Source organism: Periplaneta americana, chromosome 4 (genome assembly GCF_040183065.1).
Source record: "Periplaneta americana isolate PAMFEO1 chromosome 4, P.americana_PAMFEO1_priV1, whole genome shotgun sequence".
NCBI classification, from domain to species: Eukaryota; Metazoa; Arthropoda; class Insecta; order Blattodea; family Blattidae; genus Periplaneta; species Periplaneta americana.
Genome location: NC_091120.1, coordinates 120,952,228 through 120,974,146, shown reverse-complemented (window position 1 = coordinate 120,974,146; position 21,919 = coordinate 120,952,228). Strand labels below are relative to the sequence as shown.

Here is a 21,919-nt window from a genome sequence, read left to right as displayed (position 1 = left end):
CTATTTTTAACAATTATGACCAACAATTAATATTGAAAATACTCACATTAACAATGAGAAGCTAGTTTTTATACAATGGAAATTTCAAACTTCAAAATTTAAGTTAAATTTTAAATTCTTACCTACTGTATAGTTATATTTGTAGTTCAGTGAGGAACAGGACAATAATTAAATCATTACAGATTACACTCTGTATGGCCAGTTCACACTCTGAATCAGAAGGGTTCATATCTATTTGATACTAGCATGCCGAAAATATCTGTAACTGCGATACAAAGGGTTCGCGAATTTCCTACAGACAATTTTGTGGCTCAATAGGGGAAAATTTGTGTAACTTATATTCAGAGTGTATTAATTTCGAAAGAAAAACCCATTGTGCGGAAACATGTAGAAAGTTTTAAGCATAGGTCTCGGAAACAGAGTGATGGACAGGGTTCAATTTCTGGTGGTCCTAGCAGCATACGTGCCAGTACGATACATCAAGTATGGCAGTGTATGGAAAATTCCAAGGATAATATGAAAGATCTTGTGAAAGTATTCACTTCCGCTGATATTCCATTGCATGTCTTTCCTAACCAACGATTTCGTCAGTGGATAGCAACAGCGACATGTATGTAGCCGGCTCCCAATGAAACCCCCTAAGAAGGTATCTTGCAAAGTGTGCTGAAGACGACTTTTAGGAAACTAAATGCGAGGGAAATTCTGTCTATCTAGTGGTTGATGAAGCAACAGATATAAAGAATCGTAAGGTGGTGAATGTACTTGTTGCTCCAATGGGTGTTGTGAATGAAAAACCCCGTCTTGTGAAAACCAAAATTGCTGAATGCCAATGTTATAGTAAATTTAATACTTGATACACTAGATCTTACTGGTATTCACAGAAGCAAATGTATTGTTTTAATGTCAGACATTGCACCATATATGCTTTCTGCTGGCAGATGATTGGCTGGAGTTGCAACTCAGCTTTTACATTCTACTTGTGGGGCTCACGTATTGCATCTTTGTGATGAACAGATTAGATTTTCATTAAAAATTGCTGATGAATTCATTGCAGTTGTTAAAGCTGCTTTAGCGAAAACTCCAGCCAGAAGAGAGAGACTGCTGGACTGCCTAAAAGAAGCAGATACATTTATTCTACCTTCAGTTCCTGTAATAACTCGCTGGGGGACATGGCTGAAGGCAGGAAAATATCATTGCATCAATTATAATGTAGTCAAACATTCAATTGATTTGAAAGATGGTGAAGGTAGTGCTGCTGTAACAAACTTGAAACGACTGGTTGAAAATAAAAAACTTGTACTTCAACTCAGAGCTATATCTAAAATTTCTGATGGACTCTGCAATCAAATGCAGGTTTTGGAATCTGATAATCAAGATGCAACAAAGGTCTGGCTTCTTCTATCATCAGTTCTTCAGATGGTTCAAAGTTCAGGTGCAACGTATAAAAAATTGACAGTATATATGAATGAACGTCATCCTGTTCTAAATTTTTGGAAGGAAGTTCAGATTTTAGATCCAACATTAGCTGTTCCTGAGAAGATTTCTTCGGTTTTTACTTCAGGTGAACTGAAACGTTTCTCTGTCATTGAGGTTCCAGTGGAAGAAATATCAACATATGCAGTAATTGTACATGAAGAAAATTTGTTTTCAACTTCCGACTTATTCTTCTGGCAGAAACATTCCACCAACATGCCTATCCTAAATAAGCTAGCAATGAAGGCAATTATGGTTCCTCCATCATCTGCTTCAGTTGAGAGAAGCTTTTCTATTTGTCTGACAGAAGAAAATTTACAGTCTCACTTACAACTTGCAATTAATCAAAATCAACTTCAACAGGGTGTTGTTCATCTGGAGAGTGCGAGTGACAGTGACAAGGATGACTAGATTTTCATTCATTTGAACCATTATAACTGGTTACCATGTACAAATACCAATTTTGTACTACTCGTGAGATCGTAAACGTGCATTGAGCCGATCGGTGGGCGCAGTGGAAGCTAAGTACATAGGGCAATCGAATAATTACAATAATAAATGCATATTTTCGGTAACGAACAATATAATTGACTGAATGGTGAATCTTTAGACAAATTACAAATGAATAGATAAGGTATAACTAACAATAATGAGGTTAACATAAAAGGACGATTACAAAGAAAATCTGAAATACAAATAAAGATATGTGTTGAAAATCTGCATATAACAAATAGTTAAAGTCAATCCCGCATGCTATCTCTGCTATATGATACAATCAAAATTAAGTGTCATCCCCTAACAAATATCTCAATCACTTCAAATGTACCCATACATAAATGTCATAGAAAATGTTCCATTAAACCTCAGATTTAACTGAACATTAATCCCTATTGCAGAAGGCAATATGCGGCACGCCAACACAGAATTACTTTAATACAGAATTCAAACGCAGATTGAATTAAACCCAGCTACTATATCACAATAAAACATAATTAATGAATTACAATATGAAACTCAAACATCAAACACACATCCACACAACATATCAGCACACTAATAATAATAATTAACGCAGAGACGGAGAAAGAAAGAGAAACACTATCATGGAAATAAACTAGGCAAGAAGTCAATTTAACGTTACTGAACTTAATGGTAGATGTGATACGATAACCAACTAGTCGCAATGTTTCTCAAGTAAACCCCCAAATATTACGACGTTCTGTAAACACGGATGTATAACCCACGCAATCCGACATAACTAACTTCAAAACTCGCGTATCCTCATACACGTGAACGCGTAGCCTAACTCAAATCCATTCTCAAAATCCCATAGAACCACAGGCGGAGTTATGGGATGCATGGGGAGCACTGCCCCCCTCCAAACTTGCCGAAATCTTTTTTTTTTTCTATTAACGTTAGAAAGTATTGAATTCAAAAGATTTTTCTTGCTTTTGTTTATGATTAACTTTCTGTGCTTAAATTGACAAATTAATGTTCAGATCATTTATCTGGACTATAATATTTATAATAAAATTTTTGAATGTATAAGAATTTCTATACCTCATTTGAGGAATGGACGCACTTTAATGTCTTTATAACAGCCTATACTGATGTGTTAAAACTCTGCAAGTGTTCAAGCAGCCACTTGGAGAAATATTAATGACATACTGCACAACAATGTAGAAAATATAAAAGTGACCCCGGTATAATATGTAGAATTTACATTTCATATATCTTGCTTTTTTAAATAAACAGATAAAGTAAATGTAAAATTGGTCCACCGCTAAGTCTGGCCATGAAACGAGCGGGCCCAGGTTCAAATCTTGGTTGGGACAAGTTACCTGGTTGGGGTTTTTCCTCAACAGACTGGAGCAGAACTGCTGAGTAATTTTCGGTGTTGGATTTTTTTTTATTTTAGTAGGTTATTTTACGACGCTTTATCAACAGCTCAGGTTATTTAGCGTCTGAATGAAATGAAGGTGATAATGTCGGTGATATTAGTCCGGGGTTCAACACCGAAAGTTACCCAGCATTTGCTCATATTGGATTGAGGGAAAACCTCGTAAAAAACCTCAACCAGGTAACTTGTTCCGGCCAGGAATCGAACCCGGGCCACCTGGTTTCGCGGCTAGACGCGCTAACCGTTACTCCACAGGTGTGGACTCGGTGTTGGACCTCGACCTCATTTCGCCATCATTAATTCACATTCCATTATCCATACAAAGCCCGGGTTAATTTCATGGTGCGGCGTGCTGTACTTGTACAAAAGCGCGGTCTTTCGACTACCCACTCTTTCACAGAATAGGAGTGGTAAGCACAATAGGCCTCAGGCTGCAGTGCAAGCCTTCGGGTCCCTCCTCTGTACAAGAGGAAAGAAAAAAAGTAAAATTGCCCGTATATTTTGTTGCTATTTTATTTTACACACGTTATCATTTCTTTTCTTAATAATAAAGAATTATTGTATCTAAAATGCAAAGTAAAATTATTAAAAATATTAAACCATCTCGAGAACTTAACGCTTCATAAATAAATAAGGAATATTCCTCATATAAACGATAGGTAAAGAATAAAATGTTCAATGTATGCAACTTCAAATGATTTTTTTCTTAACATGGCGTGAAGCGTTCCAATCACGGAATTTGGGGTGCAAAGATAAAATGTATCTTCTTCCAGTCCAGTTACCAAGGAATCAATCCTTCAACAAGCTACGGATATGAAATGGAACCTACGTATACATTGAAACAGAATTGTGAGATAAAACGCGGCTCGTTTGACAGAGCGTAATGGTAACAAGCCTAAACATGTTACTTTTTATGGGTATACATTACATGAAAAATTATAGTTATAAGTAGTGTTAGCATAGACTTGTCTTAATGTACAATAATTTCGTGAACTTTGTACATTAGTCGCAATTTTTTGTGTAACTAAATCACATCTGGGGCTTCTTTTCATGAAAGTTACAAAACTACAAGCAACAAATTAATAGTGTAAGGGATACAAGCAACAAGTCCCTATGATTTCTGTTTCATAAAAATTCACATAAACTTGTATGACTAGAGCCGTCTCACAACTCCCGTGACGTCATTTGACAAGTAAGCAGCAGTTATTAGTAGTTTCATTAATTTTATACTGACATTATGGCTAATACATAAGGTGCAGTCAAATGAAAAAGGGTCATCATGCCTATATCTCACGGCAGACAAGTTGGTACCACTGGAATTGGATTGCTGAACTGACATCTGGTGGTGACTCCCGTAAGCACAGATACAACCTCTGCTTATATACTAGTCGTTCGTTTATTGTGCTGGAAGTGAGGTTACAGATACGTGTGTTCGTCCAACATCACTAAAGGAGGCAGATAAAGCAGAACAGCGAGGTGTAATGAGATTTTTGACTACTGAAGGAGTAGGAGGATGACAGATCCATCGTCGAATGCTGCTGTTCACGGCGAACACGCACGTTATGTTCGTATGTACTGGAATGGCACACGAGATTCCGAGAGGGACGCGTGCAACTGCAAGACGATGCTCGCCTAGGACAGGCTCATTGTCCCATGACTCCTAGTGTTATTTCTGGGGTTGATGATCTTATACGGGGAAATCGACGGATCACTGTGGAAGAATTTCATCGTTTGGTGGGAATAAGTCACGGTTCCGTACACGTCATTCCGACGAAGCACCTACATTTCTGAAAAATCTGCGCGCAATGAGTTCCACATCACTTCGCGTAGGAACAAAAACAAACAGAATGGCTGCATCACTGGATCACTTGCAACGATGCCACGAGGAAGAGTATGCATTTCTGTCCCGTATTGTCACTGGGGACGAATCATGGTATCACCATTTTGAGCCGGAGAGCAAACGGCAGACCCAACAATGGAAACACATAGATTCTTCCCCACCGAAAAAAAGTCCAAAGCAGTATACATATGTTCCGGTAAAGTCATGTTGACATTCTTCTTCGATTCTATTGGACCTATGCTTCTTGAATTTCTCGAGCATGGGACCACAATTAATGCACAGAGTTATGAAGAAACTTTACAGAAACTGAGACGTGCCATTAGGTCAGAACACCCTGGAGTGCTATCGAACGGTGTTATCCTTCTTCATGATAATGCCCGTCCACATACTGCCAACTCCGCGAGGAATACGATTCAGAGATTTGGTTGGCAAACGCTTCAACAACCCCCTACAGCCCAGATCCCTCCACATGCTATTTTCATAGTTTTGGAGAGTTGAAGAAAGACATTCATGGACTTCGTTTTGAATCTGACGAAGACGAGTGAGACTGTGTAAAGAACTGATTTGTTAAAAACATAAAATTTACTTTGTCATACGTCAAAAGTGTTAAAATTGTTAAAAAAAAAAAGGTATATACCTTCGACAGACGGCCAGTTTCGACGCTATGTGTTGTCGTCCTCAGTGTCTCTTGAACCACTGGTGATCTTGACTCTGCGATGTGCAGTTGTCGATGGTAGGGGTGGGGGTGTGTTGCTCCTATGGTGGGGGTTGGCTGTTTGTATGTTATGATGTATTATGACGTCAAATAATGTGTGCGTATCGAACTGCAGTTGTGTGTTAATTATATATTGTGGGTATGCTATTGTATTCTTATATATTTCGTACTGTTCTAGGATGTTTAACTGTGAACTTTTTGGTGTGATGTGTAAAATTTCCATATCCGTTTCTATATTATTGTAGTCATGATTATTGGTGATAATGTGATCTGCATAATTTGATGTGATGTAGGGCTTGGTTATAGCTTTAATATGTTCATTATACCTTGACAGGAAGATCCTTTCATACAAGATATTGTTGATAATGTGATCTGCATAATTTGATGTGATGTAGGGTTTGGTTATAGCTTTAATATGTTCATTATATCTTGACAGGAAGATCCTTTCATACAACCTCCGTTCCTCACTCAAAGTCAGATTCCAAATTTCACAATCATACGGAACAACCGGTAATATAACTGTTTCATAAATTCTAACTTCCAGCTTTTTGAAGAGCAGACTGGATGATAAAAGCTTCTCAATATTATAACAGACATTATTCATTCTGCATTTAATTTCCTTTCGAGTATCATTTATATTACTTATTGTTGCTGCAAGATACTTGAATTGTTCCATCTTTGCAAAGGATGCATTTCCAATTTTTATATTTCCATTTCGTACTATGTTCTGGTCACGATATATCATCATACTTTTTTTTGACGGGGAGGTTTAATTCCACGTCTATCTCCTTACTTGCTTCAAGTAAAATTCCCGTATTTTCCTAATCGTTTGTGGATTTTCTCCTAACATATTCACGTCCACAAATACACATACAAATTGAAAATAAAAAATGGTAGTTGCTTATAAGTTTTTAATTCATTGCTTATTTGCTGCAATTGCAATCTGTATAATGTCGAAACACATTTTCTTAAATTACAAGAATTCATTTTTCTCACTTCAAGGGTCTGCTGCAAACATTTTACACTTCACTTTTTATATAACATACTCTATATCTGGCAGTATTACGTTAACAGTTGCAATCCTTATAACTGAATATAAATTATTGTCTATCAGTCGAATCCTTAGCCTAGATTTGTTAAGGTTCACGAAAAAAAAAAACTGTTTATGTCTGTACATACTGCAGAACACTGATATTATTTCTGAGGCAATTTTTTATTTTATTATTTAATATAAAAATATAAATTGAACTAGCTGAGAATATTGTGACGATCAGAGAGTGAATTTTCGGTCCCTACACAGCGACAGGACGTTACGTCCCTTGGCATATGGAGGAAGTGTATCGATGGGTTCAATGCTTTCCCTGCAACTGACGGACAACTAAAGTTCAGTATCAAGACCGAAAATCCGCTGTCTGGTATTGATGACTTAAATGCTTTTTACTCTTTGGCATGAGATCGAGTGATGCACTCTGTTATATTTGTACTCCCCTATGACGTCTAGCATAAGACTGCAGGTAGGAAAGGGATATTAGGGGAGGTAAGGTTTGAACGCGTGCTGTAGCTAGAACGAAATGAAGAACAGAACGGGATGACGTCGCTGGAGTACGATCTCCGCTCTTTACCCCACTCCAGTGGCCCTTATTTTGCCACAATTTGCTATTTCAGTAACACAGCTTTTGTTCCTGAGTATTAAATTCCAGAAATGGTTCAGTATTTTTAACAACTCTCTAGTGTGTCGTACTTATTTATTAATATTAATGTAAGTATTTTTAAATACCTGAATATAATTCATAAATGTCTTAACAGCAGATATGCTTGCTCTAGCAAGGTGACCTAAGGTTGCACCTTTCATGTCGAATACTGCAATGTAGCCAGGACGTAATCCATCTTCTGCTAGATACATGTCAAGGAACATGAACATCATTTTGAGAGCTTCTACGAAGTGGAACTTTGATGCATCAAAATCTACCAGTCGAAAGAGTACTACTTTGTATCCTTCAGGTGAAGTCCAGTTAATTGGAACCATATTGCTGCAGTGAAATATTCGTATTTATTACAAGTATGTTACTATACAATGTGCAGACAGAATATATTGGAAAACGGTTTATGACCTGCGATTCTATCATTAAACCTCAGCATGAGTCACAGAAAGTTATCGAGTTATTTTTTTCAATTCTAGTCGTACTTTCAAATATGAAAAAACTACAGATTTCATTTAACATGTCATAAAATTTGTATTCATAAATTCAATAATAAAGTTGCAGCGTTATATTATTAAGGCTTCGAAGTTGAAGCACATTTACTCTGAAGTTAAGTACACACAGAATAACACAGCACTTACAAAACAGCTGACAACGTAGTTCTCTACGTCATATACATATCATATCAGTTCAATGGAGCTGTTGCAAAAAATTTAATGTTCGCATTGTATTATCATCTCTCGGGTCAAGAAACATAATATTTTTCTTAGAACTATAAACAGGTAGGCCTATATAGGGTAATACTATTTACAAAGATACTTTGCAACAGTTTTTATTACAACAATAATAATACTTTATTATTAGATTATCAGAACACATATTTTGTAGTTGTATATAAATTACAATATAAAGTCAAGAAGAGACATAAATACAATAATTATAAAATATAGATCACCGAAATACACTTGTCTGAAAATATTAAGGTTACTACAAAAGAAATAATGTTTAGATCAATATTTAGATAAAACATTTATAAAATATGTTCTATTTAATATAAATCTAACCCCCGTATGAGTAAAACTCGTGTTCGTAGCAAGAACTGAGCATTGATTAGCTTAGAGTTAATAAATCATTACCAAAAAACGAAGATAATATTATGATTAAAATGAAATTAACTCAAATGTAATATTTAAGAAAAATGTATATTAGTAAGATGTCAGAATGAAAGTTTAGCAAGTTAACTTGATAACAAACTAGAGTAAATTGATAATCAAATAATGAAATTGAATTACTCGTAGCCTATCACAAATTTAGAAAATACTTATTAGAACATACAGTAGCCTATGTTAAATATAATATATTAATACTAATTTAAATTACCTATTCCAAGTATCTCATATTTCTTATTTCAATTTATATGTTTCATATTTTTATAATGGTTACCGGTACTTCAAAATCATTTCATTATAAAAAATTTTGGTTCATACTTAAGGATGCAATAATTGTGACGTGTTTTGCCTTTTCAAATAAAATGTACTTATTTCTAATTGTAAAGCTTTTTTAGATGACATTTATTATGTATATTTAATAATTTGTTCCAATTCAATTTCGTTTTCGACATCGCAATGACTGCGTTGTCTCAGTTTCAGTAGTACATACTAAACCTTAGATCGGACCTATTCTTCGTCCCATAATGTTTGACAGGAGAATTAAACATTGTCGACATCGGAGGAGAGGAGTATAATACTATTCAAACAATGGCATAGGTCTCAGTCCAAGCTTGTCTTAAAGTTGGGCGAGGGTAGACCGGTTTAGAGCACCCATCTTCAAGACAAGCGTGGAATGAGACCTCTGCCATTGGTTCAATAGCAACTATACATCTCTCCTCCTCTGCCGGCAATGTTTATGTCTCCTGTTAGACATTATGGAACAAAGTATAAACAGACAGAGTGATGGATAGATCCGACAAATAGTAAAAGTAAACAAGCCCTAGACTTTTTTCCCACCTGCGTGAGGCCCCGTCTATGTATCAGGACTGAAGGGTTTATTGGTGACGTCACAATACACAGCCGACTGAGATTGATGTCAGCTCGCGATACAATACGTCAAGAAACAAATTGTCACTCAAACACATGCAAATTAATAAACATTAAAATAATAAAAACTATGAAAACTCTTAATTATTTCTTAATTCAACTTTTTTGTTACTTAAAATATTGGGATGTATTGTATGTTATTCCGTCTAGCATATGATAGTGGTTTTATTCAATGAATACATTCTAAATTGGAAATAATTTTCCCTAATCTAATTATTTTAAAAATTACAAATGGACATTATTTAGAAATTATCTGCATCCCTTTCTAATTGTAAGTATGTAATTTCCTCATCTTCTTTCCTGCACTTTCACTGGAAATTCATTTTTGTAGAGGTTTAGTTCAAATAATATTTGTCGCAAATTTTACATTTATTTTCACAAGAAGTTTGCTTGCACAACAAACATCACACTTACAGAAAATATTTTTAATTGCACAAAATTCTAACCCCACTGAGATAATGAATGAGCTTCGATTCGTAATACGTTCCTTTTTTCATGAATTTTGGAAATGAGAAATTGAAAAGATAGTATGTATTTAAAGACAGTGACGAAATAAAATCTTTGGCCATCTGAGATGCTCTCTATATACCTTCGTAAATAATGATTACCTTCTTGAGTTTCGGTTTCTACTTCAAGTTAATTTACAAGACAATGTTTAGTTTTACGATAACTATAATTTGTAATTCACTTATTTGCTTACACATGCAGCTACATACACTAATTTCAACCGCTTGACATTATGAAAGTACAGTCAATTCTGGATATAGTGAACCTCTGCGGACTTGCATATTTCGTTCACTTTATCCGAAGTTCACTAATTCCGAAGTGACTCTCCCCTAATCTTAAATGACAGGAACGAATGAAATTGTGAACAAGAAAATAGAATATTTTATAGTAATTAAAATGTTTCATTTTTGAATACTGTATACTGTTACTCAAAGTTGATTTACTTAAACTATGCTGTCGACCCACGTCCGCTTGCAAAAGACCACATTCAGTATCACTTATATACGCCTTATCTTCCAAAGTAAACACTTTACGCTTCGACATTTTTATGCAATGCATTCACTGTTCGAACACTAGAAACAGACTGATCAGGCAGAAATGATAAACACTGTTACGATGTGACTGCACACTAAGCCTTGGAATTTCCCGGGTCACTTAATGGAAACTGGGAGGGGTTTGATGGAGTTTGAAACCCATCGGAATCTTACCTTCATTTATGCTCTGGGCATAACGTCCGTCTCCTTTAAATAAAAGAAGGGAATTTCATTTTCCGTTGTTTCGATTCTATCCGTCATAATGGAAATGTTTTTGAGAACAAAAGACAACACTTTGACGGTGAAGGATTAGAAATAACAGTAGAGTAGTGTATCTGAGAACAGAATGGCAACCCTTCGATGGTAGAGTGAGGCAAGGTCGTCACGTATTGTCTGGATTTACAGCAAAGCTCATTCTCTAGGAATCGCTAATCCTACCTTTGTCCTTTCACTAAAGGAGTAAGAAACGTAGAATGTTGTTCTAAACCCATTCTTTCAATTTTATACAGGAAGATCTGACTTCAAATAAGAATTTGTCAGGGAAACAACTCTTGTAACTTCAATTTTCAAGGTTCGCTATAACCGAAGCCGGGGTTCACTATAAAAGAAAATATTAATGGACTTCTTAATGTATGCAGGTCGGGACCAACGATTTAGGTTCACTATAGCCGAATATTCACTATAACCGAGTTCATTATATCCAGATTTGACTGTACATCGGAAAACTTACTTTTTGACCCGGAGTTCATATCTTCTCTGTCTTCGGCATCTATTTCTTTATCACAATATCCGAAATCTCTGATATTGAAAATACAGCGTGTTGCCTATTTAATTGATGGAAAGTCAATAATTTAATATTCTTTCCAGATTGCAATATTTGGGGCTCTGAGTGCAATAACAGCTTAATTCTACGTAAGTCGTTTCCCGGCGATGGCATTTTCATAAAATTATATGTCTTTTCTATGGATTGTAAAAGTTTAATTTCATTTCGTTAACTCTAAATGGCAGGAGAGTTCATTATGCGAAGTGCTGTCCTAAGTCAAGAGGTTCAAAACTCGCAGTACAAAAATATGTTACACTCATGTTTAATACATTACGGTCTTTGGCAGTGTCGTGTACTTAAAATACCGTTTTCCAATCATTCACTTTTTCAGTAGGACATAATATACCAGCAAAGGAAGAGTTTAATCTAAAATATCCCCCTCGTCCTGGCTTAAGATTATCAAAGATTATCATCATTATCATCATTAAAATTCTTCAAACCTGAAAATGCATGTTCTTTTCAAAATATTTTTAATTCTGAACCAGTTTTGGATGTAAATCATCCTGATGTTGAAACAAATGATCCTGAACATGAATAGAAATATATGACACTGTAGTGGAGGAGTTCTCATCTGTAGCATATGTAGTTTCAGAACTGATTTTCTTAACACATGTTCTATTTCTCTTGTTAAAAATTTAAAACAAATGTCATTTTGTTTGTACAGCATATTTCCATAAAAAATGTAAGGGCTTAACGGCTGAAGTTCTTATTGTGCATTATTTTGACTATTGCATTTTTACTACCAATAAAACGGTACGAAAGGAGTCTTTTAACCAATCATGGCTGCTTATCGCACAATTTTATCGCGTCTCTAGCATTTGTTTATTTTTATCACTACCCTAGCATTTGTTTCTTTGTTTGCCAACATTTCAAACTGCACTGGTCTGGACGTCAAAAAACAGAAAATTACAAACCACTCCAGTCGATGCACAGCACTTTCAAATATGACTCGCATTAGCATTCAAGAACAAGAATTAATAAAGATCACTGGTAATAGCTATGCATCTTCCCTCAAACCCCATTTACAAATAAATGAAGAGCACCATTCGGAAATCCTGACTAAATTGAGGGATACACCATGTACATCAACGAGTTCACTTCTTTTACGCACATGTCCAATATAACATCAACTGAACTACCAACTACTTAAACATTCAAATTTGAAAATTGTGCTTTCAATAAATTGTTTCTTTTAAAATTATCCATGTTTATTTTTTATTTCATCATCGTTAATTAAAACGTTTCTTGTTTATTTCATCATCCTTAATTAAAACTTTTCTAACACTCGTTTATATTATTTAGGTTATGTTTGTTATAGCTTCTGCTATATGATATTATGGATAGTCATGTATCAGAGATTGTTTAATACCAAGATTTATTGAAAATCATCTGTCAAGTGACGTTGATTACTGGGATCCGGATGATTGAAGTGGAATGCAAATATGTTAATAAAAATGAAACTGAATCAAAAAAGGCTTCTTGACTAGTAACCGTCCACAGAGTTCATTGAAGATTCTATAATTGGCACAATTGATAATAAGAAAACAGCTAGCGTAATGTTGAGATGGTACAATAATATATTTGAAGACAGTTGTATTTTCGTAAGTCAATTAATATTTTATTTTATTGGAGTACTTTGTTACTTCTAACCATTATATACTTTCTTCTAATCGTGTAATAGTCAATTAAATCCCACTCGAGTTTTGATTTTCTCTAGATAAATCAAAACCTCTAGTGAGATTACTGTTGATGAACTAAAGCCTTAATGTACTATTATTTCTTAATATCCATTCAATAAAGTTCGCGCATGTTAATAAAATAACATATTTCTACTGGTTTTAATGCCTAGGTACTCAAATTTAAGAAGTTTCAGACTTTGTATGCAATAATGATTTAACTTTTTCCATAATTTATTTACAAATATTTAAAAATGGGTTCTGTTTAAATTATGACTTATATTAGATTTCAATAATGTATACACTCTAAAAATAATATTGTACAAAACAAATAATGCGAGTATAATCTACTAATAAAATGTCTACATTGTTCTAAAACTTTGACATTGTTTCTTTCAAAACGTGGGTTTTCAACTTAAGGTGTTATTGCACCCAGCGCCTCATTTGAGTGAAAGAAATATGACAATGCCCCTACTCATCTGCCTGTACTGTCCAAATCTAGCCTATAAATGATCCGTCAGAAATTTACCGAGAGAATTGTATTTAAATCCCATGTCAGATAAAAGAAATTTCACAATATTAAAAATTAAAGTTTTCAACTATAGTATAGAGTAAATTTTGTATAATTTTAAATTTTTTAGATTTATTTTTCGGCGATTCCTTTGTTTCCAATCCTTCTTATTTTTAACCTAATTCCAATAATTTTGTAGCAACCCCATACTTTTATTAAATATATAATATCTAATGTGTGCTTGAAGTTCTACATTAACAGATTTCCATCAATCAGAAATACACTGCAAATATGGCATAATTCCTTTATCATAATTTAAGCTAACTCTGAAAGCTGCTATATTTTGTTTGGTCTAAAAAGACTCGAATTTTGTCCATCGAAGAAGAATAATTCCTTTACCGAGTATTCACTTGAATCTAGAATTTGGAATGGAAATATTGTTGTATGAAACTTGGATGAAAAATTGACTATTTTTAGAGATATTATTACATTCCGAATATATCTTAGCTTGTATCATTTTTAACAGTTCTGTATTGTGCAGTTACATTTTAAATTTTTATGAACCGAATTTCCGCATTACGGATAGTATGTTTGTATTCCTCAAAATATTTTTTCACACCATTTTCTAATGTTTTACTCGTCCCTACAAACTGATTTTTCTCTCTTCTTCTCCGGATTTTGGTGGTGATTCAAAGGGAAAGTGTGTTGATTGAGAAATAAGTAGAGCAAGCATCTGCCTTCGTATAACAAGCTCACTGCCATCGTTTCTTGTAGCTCGTTTTTTCCTAATTAAATACTGTTTTACGAGTACTGAGGGCATTTATTATCTATCATACTTTGATCTGCATCCTGGTATACAGCACTTTCAAGGCATATTTACACATCCACTACACTTTTGCTATAGACATATTAATGTTTCATAACAATCACTATCGTTTACTTTACTTCACTATTGTGTAGTAACTTATAGTGTACATAGAAATGTAACTTCTTCACACTAACAATTCTATTTCAAGACAGATCTGACGAGTGTATTCGACCGAGACCTCAATACTGTTCTCCAACCAGGAGATAAACCGTGAAAGGAATGTGCTTACTATTGCGTCATCTATTGGAGCGAAGTAGATAGATAATATTACCGTTATATTATCTATCTACTATCTTTAACGAATGATACCTTCAGGCCTGAACGTACCGGGGGTCTCGACCTGCTCCCAATACTCCGCTATCAGTTAACCTGTATCTCCACGCCCGGGACCTGAACTTCGAAGTCTAATTATAATTATTATAGAAGTGAGATAATGAAACAGGATGTTATATGGAATGGGATTTCTGGAGGGAGCACTACGACCAAGTACTGCGATCTTTCACGATATATTGCGCTAATCGTCAAACTAGCGCATTCCCAAGCCCACTTATTAAGGTTCGCTGCATACCTAGGTTTCGAGCAGACAAACCAAGTCGTCCCTAGGTCAGTCCACTAGGTCGCCAGTCGGCGTTCGAGGAATGCTATGGAACGATAACGAAATAGAGAAATGTTGACGGAAAGATGTAGATATCTAAGATGGGAGAAACGGTAGAATCCCGAGAAAACCCTCAACTGCGACATTGTCCACCACAAGTGTCACTATGTATTTTCAAATGAGAAATCTAAAAATCTCAGGAGTGACCGAGAATTGAAAGCGGACCGCCTGCGTGACAGACTGAAAGTCTGACTACTCAGCCATCACAGGAACCACAGGATGTTAAGCTACAGATCACCTGGTACTAGCCTATACCTGATTGGTATACGATTGTAACACAATTTCATACAGAACTTGTTATTATGCTCATGCAGCCTGTTATGAAGAAGTGTGTTTGTTTGACTTGTCAAGAGCAAAACAAAATTATTTATATTATCTGAGTGTCAGAATAGTAATATGCGTTACAAGAGCGGTATGTTGAAGTTTTCATGTTCGAGGAAAAGTTTGAAAAAGCGAAACGTAGTTGAGCTTTTTTAATTTCCGAGAATTGAAAGAAAACATACCGTTCGTGTATCGTACATTATTTTGTGCGAAGATCGTTTATTACATACCTGAAAGAGGAATTTCTAATTAGTTGCAATAAAATCTCCATCTTGGTTTCTGTTCAATGACGGCAAATTTGCAAAACAAAAATATCTGTCTTCAACATTGTTGCTTTAAAATGTTTTCTGTGTTTACTATACTCCAGCAGGCCGTGATATACGTCTGTCTTTTTTTCCCCCCAGTCTATAAATGCGAACTTAAATGGAATCTTGTTGATTTTTTCACGGCTTCCTTAAGGTTACTTGCATAACGAATGCAGTAACTTTAGTGGAGTTGTATAGTTTACTTAATTTTTGCAAATATTTAAAAACAATAATTAAGAATGCAATTTTGGTGAAATTGCAGTGGTAAGTTTCCAATTTATAATTATTACTATATTGAACGTCTCTAAAAATAATATGTTAAAAGCCTAAAGCACTAAAATCAATATATCACTTAAGCGGTAAGAAGAGGGAAATTGTTATGTGTGTTAGGTTGGAAATACTGAATGTGGAATTTTAGACTTTCCGCGGATTGGTTTTGTGCGGAAACCAAGCAAATACGCACGATCTCGCACAAAAAATAATAAATGATAGAAACTATCCAGCAACATGTACCAAAAAAGAGAAAGCAATATTAAGCATGCTTGTTTGGCTTCTTTAAGATGGTACAAGATAAAGTAACAGATTCTTATATCGTATAACTAAGTTATCGCTCCAAAGGAAACCTCAAAAACCGCCAAAAAAATTAATGAATAGCCTAATAATAAATGAGGATATAAGGTGCGCTCATTACTTTCAGACGGGTATATCAATAGGTGGGCAGTGTCTTTATCGTTAGTCAAAACCCAATGGAATATATGGTATACTACGCAACAAAATGTTTATACAAAGATCTACATATTAGTCACAAGACGATCCCTTACACAATGTGAAAATCAGAGTTTCCTTCATGATTGGTGCGCATAGAATTTTTGGGCCAAAGTTTCACGAAAAGGCAGTGAATTTCGGAAGATATAGCAACGAAATATTGGAAGTAGAGTTATTATATAATTACCAGGGGGAACACGGGTCTCTTCATCCCTAATAGGCGTTTTGTGCACTGGTAATGAAATGGGTTGCGTACCGATTGTGTTGCCATATTATTCTATAGCCATCAAATTCGCATACCATATCTCTGAAGGTGGTCTGCCGTATCTCACAGATGTACCTGAGTCGTGATATTGCAGTCAGGGATGCGATTCTGTGGAGTCTCGGTGCCATCAATGTAGGTCTGAATTTATTATTCGTATCGAATCCACCACTGTCACCTACAAATCTTTAAAGAAACTACGAGAAACACCTGCAATGGCGGATGATCGATTCGACGTCACATAAACACATGTAGTGGTAGTGGAAAGGAAATTTTAGTGAGAGGATTCGCGAGATGGAAAACAAATTGACAACATTGATTTTGTACACTTTAAATAAAACTCAGCCATCGCCAAAATTTGAATTCGGTCCGCTGTGATAATGACATGTTTTTCCAGTAACTCAACATATTTTTATTATCCGAAGTTCGTAATTGTGATTTACTTACCATATATTCAGAACAACTTGGATCAGGGGTGAGGATGGATCTCTCTTGCAAAATATATCGGGTGAATGTGTTCGTATTGTGTAGTAATTTTCCATTGTTTCCTTACACTTTGTCAATTGATAATCGCAGGAGTTCAGGAACAAGTACAGATGTTCATCTGTAGGTTGGAAATAAAATATAAATACAGAATTTAATAGAATGTATTGCTGCTACACAGCTGTATTACCCATAAGAATAATTATGTACATGTATGTATGTGTGGGTGTGTATGCAGTGCGGCCCAACGTTTTTCTAGCTTGAGGAGCAATCTTCATGTATTGAAGTTTCGGGCCGCGGAATAAATTTACAAAATTAATAAGTAAAACAAACAAATTTTAGTTAATAACATTACACAGTTTTTCTTTTTAAACTAGCGTGTTCACAGTGTATGTGGTTGAGATTTGTTCAAATGATTAGAAATACAATGACATAATATTTCAAAAATGCCTTTATAATTAAATAAAACAACTACTGTAATATGAGACTGTCATTGCAGTGACGATTGACACTTTTCTTAAGACAAACAGTTGAGAGTCAATTTTCAATCCATTACAGAAAGTGACATGCATGGTTATAGAACGGAGTTAATATGTATGCATGCATGCATGTATGTATGTATGTATGTACGTATGTATCCAATGCCTACCCACTTCTCTTTACGTGATTCATATTTCACATATTGCGGATAGATTGTAGGACTGTGACCCATTTTCTAGTTGCACACCACTTCGGCAGGCCACGCTGTACATGATGTGTATTTGTGGAGTGTTATGTCTTGTTCTAGGGTGAGAGTAGGCCTATATGAAAGTGTCGTGTATGGAATGAGTCATGATGATGATAATGATGAGTAGGAGGAGGAAGGGAGAAGGGGAAACCCGGTGCCGACACGTAGCCTACTCCTGTCAAATAGCACCAAGGGGGCGGCCAGGCTTAACGTCCCCGTTTGATTTTTATCCAGCAAATTTAATGCATCATGATTGGGATGTTGATCTAATCGGTGCAGGTATTTTTTTACTGAATTTAGAGATTTCTTCTTTCATAGTTGAAATGTTGAGGTCACGATGAATGACATCATTACGGACATACCATGGTGCAGTGACAATGGAACGTAAAGTTTTAGACTGATACCTCTGCAGTATTTCAATGTTTGAGTTGCTAGCAGTTCCCCATAGTTGGATGCCGCATGTCCAGATTGGTTTTAGTATGACTTTATAAATAAGAAGTTCATTTTCTAATGACAGAACTCAAGCATATTGGTGCACAATCTAGTAATTAGGAGTTGTGGACTGTCATCTCTTCTAGTTCCGAGGTAGAAATTTTACATGAAAATTTCTGACCACGCCGGGGATTGAACCCGGGACGGCTGGTCTGCAGGCAGACACGCTACCACAGAGGTAACTCGGCGGACAGGAGTTATTAATACTGTATTATTTCTTGTTTTCGATTTCATTAATTTTAATGTCAAAAGAAAAACACTCTCACACACATTCAATGCTGCCAATAAAAACAACTTGGGAGTATAATAATTTCGAAGTTTGAGGTATCACTTTTCTAAAAAAATCTTCCACATTTATTCTGAGGATTTAATTCTTTTCCTAATAAATTGATTTCATTGAAGTTCATTCAAATTTATCTGAATGTATGGTGGTGCCGATTCATTCAGCGCTTATACATTTATTGAAAATATGAAGTTTAGGATGCAAGAAGTGAAAATAACTAAATATTTGTTGGTATTACTCAGAAACTAAGCATATAACCCTTTGAATTTCATAGAATCTACTTTATTATCTAATTCCTTTAATGTTTTATGTTACGGAAAATGTGTTTGACGACTAGATGAATCTTGCTCAGCATAGGGACCGATGGCGGGCTTATGTGAGGGCGGCAATAAACCTCCGGATTTCTTAAAAGCCAGAAGTAAGTAAGTAAGTAGGCCTAAGTAAGTAAGTATGGAAGATGTATTGTAATATATTGACTCAAATCATTTTTATATAGATTAAACTTCTTCTATATGTCTAACTAAGAAGCTGAAAAAGCTGTTCAAACTTGTACTTTCAGTATACCGACATTTCCCATAACTATGGTCCTGGAACACAACTATGGTCCACGATACAACTATTCAAAGAACATTGTAGAAGTAACATAGACCGTTCGTAGATAGCTGCAGTGACTTGACTTCAAACTACAGTACAGCAAAAATATAGATAAACGAGGTAATACGTTATGGAGTACAAAATTTGAATGGACCATAGTTGTGTTTCAGGACCATAGTTATGGGAAATGATGGTACAGTATTCAGATGAAATATAATATTGTTAAGAAATGCAATTGAACTATGTTTTGCAGCTCACTTTGGAATTCTTTTCTAAAAATCTCATTAGGACAAAGAAATTACTCTCTATTTAATTTAGTAGTCGGTCCTCAAACTATTTCTTTAGGAAAAAGAAAACTTGGAGGACTCTAGAAGAACTGAGTAGAAATAGAAAAAACAAGTGAAGCTAAGAGGTGTGCCCTAGTATCAATTGACTGATAGAGTAGCGGAGTTGGAAAATCGGAACACGTGAAATGTTATGTAGTCGATATCTATAGTGCAATACGTATGGAACTATCTACTGTATAACGTTGTCTTTAAAACATTACTGGCACCTCAAACCCGGAAGTTCAGGTATTGATTTTAGTTAAAGTAGACAGGCAGGTCGGCACTTAAAAATTCAGAAAACGGGCAATAAAGGAATGAAAATAAGATTTAAAATTATGAACTAAAAAGTATATAACGAAAATAGCAACTTAATAACCTCTATATCACATTTCAGCATTTACTCTTCTTCTCAATTCTCACAGTCAGCCGCTTGCGAGAGAAAACATTTTTTATCACGGAAAAAGATCGTTTTACTTCCACTGAAGTGATTGGAGAATTGTCAAACATGCTGTTTTTGATGGACTCATACTCATATTACCAACGTCGCATCTACCAGTCCTAAGGCTCCTATCTATATCGATCAAATTTACGTCTACTCCGATCCGTTTCCCCACCTCCATGGCTAATATGTTGATGTTTTCGGACTCCTGGAACTCTTTATAGAACATAGAAAATATTAGCAAAATTTCAGGGTAGGTTTCGATATGAGGACAATGTTAGTTCTCTTGTCTGTAGAGATTTGCGTGATAGCTACGAAACTGTCGCTTGACTTATATAAATGTTCTACATTTATAAAATAAGAATTAAATTATTCTTTTTTATTTTCTTCAATACGTTGAATTTAAACATTTATATTTTATTTGTAGCTAATTATTTTAATTTGTAAATAAACATCTCTAAGAAAGCAAAAGGAAGCAAAATAATGCATTACACTTCCAAATGGGCGAAAAGACAAAATAGCAACTGGTCCAACAGTCTCCAAATGCGCAGAAACATATTTATCTCTGTTTAACTCTTTCACATTTCTACCTACAGTCCAAGAGGGAAGAAAACACTAGGAAGACTTTTGGAAAGATGGCTTGAGACCGTAACGGGCCATTTGGTCCAATACTTGTTAGGACGATGATGATGATGATGATGATGATGATGATGATGATGATGATGACGACGACGATGATGAACTGTTTGATATAGCAACCAAGTTAAAAAAAATATATATATATATTTTATCGAACTTCCTGACTCTTGCGACAGCAAATGAAGGAAGAAGATCAAACAATTTGCGTTATAAGTATTGCAATCTCTACTTTGTAACTGTGGAAAGTATAACCCACTTATTGAGACTTCTTATATTATAATTTAAAGCAGAGTTACCTGATACTGCCGGTAAATGTGGCTGACCTTTCAGCCAGTCTCGTAAATGTTTCACATCTGCCTCACGGCCTTTGGGAGCTTGAAATGATCCGGGTTTGAAATAGTGTGTTGCCATATTTCTAACAAATGGTTCCTTCTGATCTGGATATAACACACTGATGAACTGTAATGATTCAGTAATCACACGTTCTCAATAAGATGTATTTCTTTAATCTTTTATTGATTAGACTTTGGCTATTATCTAAGAACTCGATAAGTAAATTAACAAGATAAGGTGTAATAAACAACTTTGATCCTCAAAAACACTTCAATTAGGGTTTTATTTTATGCAGTGTTTATTATTTGAGTACAGTAGAGGTATTACTAATACATCACACTGTCATTATTTGATAGATGATTGGTTGAGTACGATCAAATTGAATAGACAGAAGGCCAAGTATATTCTCAGCATCAGCGTTAGATAGTAGTTAGCTGTACATCTTTTCACATTTTCATTGCACAAAATATAAAAAATTAATGTTATGATAAAATCAAAAGTATATTGGAAATATTTCACAAAACTTTACGCTATCGAAAAAAATGCTTCTGTTTTTAAGTGTTTATGTTTGTGTATCTGTTTGCCATTCTGTCCACTGATTTGCTCTTCTCTGGAGTATATTTTTCTGGACCATTGAGTTAACTAATTGTATG

General features: G+C 35.0%; 1 protein-coding gene across 2 annotated transcripts in view; it reads right to left on the bottom strand.

Annotated features, from left to right (window-relative positions):
* LOC138698161 (alpha-tocopherol transfer protein-like) overlaps nucleotides 1–21,416 on the bottom strand; it is a 34,970-nt gene extending 13,554 nt beyond the window's left edge. The window contains exons 1-3 of one of the 2 annotated variants that reach the window (XM_069823912.1): nucleotides 21,230–21,416; nucleotides 17,398–17,554; nucleotides 7,706–7,958 (exon numbers count right to left, since the gene is read on the bottom strand). In XM_069823912.1, the coding sequence (XP_069680013.1) occupies nucleotides 7,706–7,958; nucleotides 17,398–17,554; nucleotides 21,230–21,344 (525 nt within the window). In that variant the 5' untranslated portion in view covers nucleotides 21,345–21,416. The remainder of the gene's footprint in view (nucleotides 1–7,705; nucleotides 7,959–17,397; nucleotides 17,555–21,229) is intronic. The other variant, XM_069823911.1, reaches the window with a different exon arrangement.
* Nucleotides 21,417–21,919: the final 503 nt, after the last annotated feature.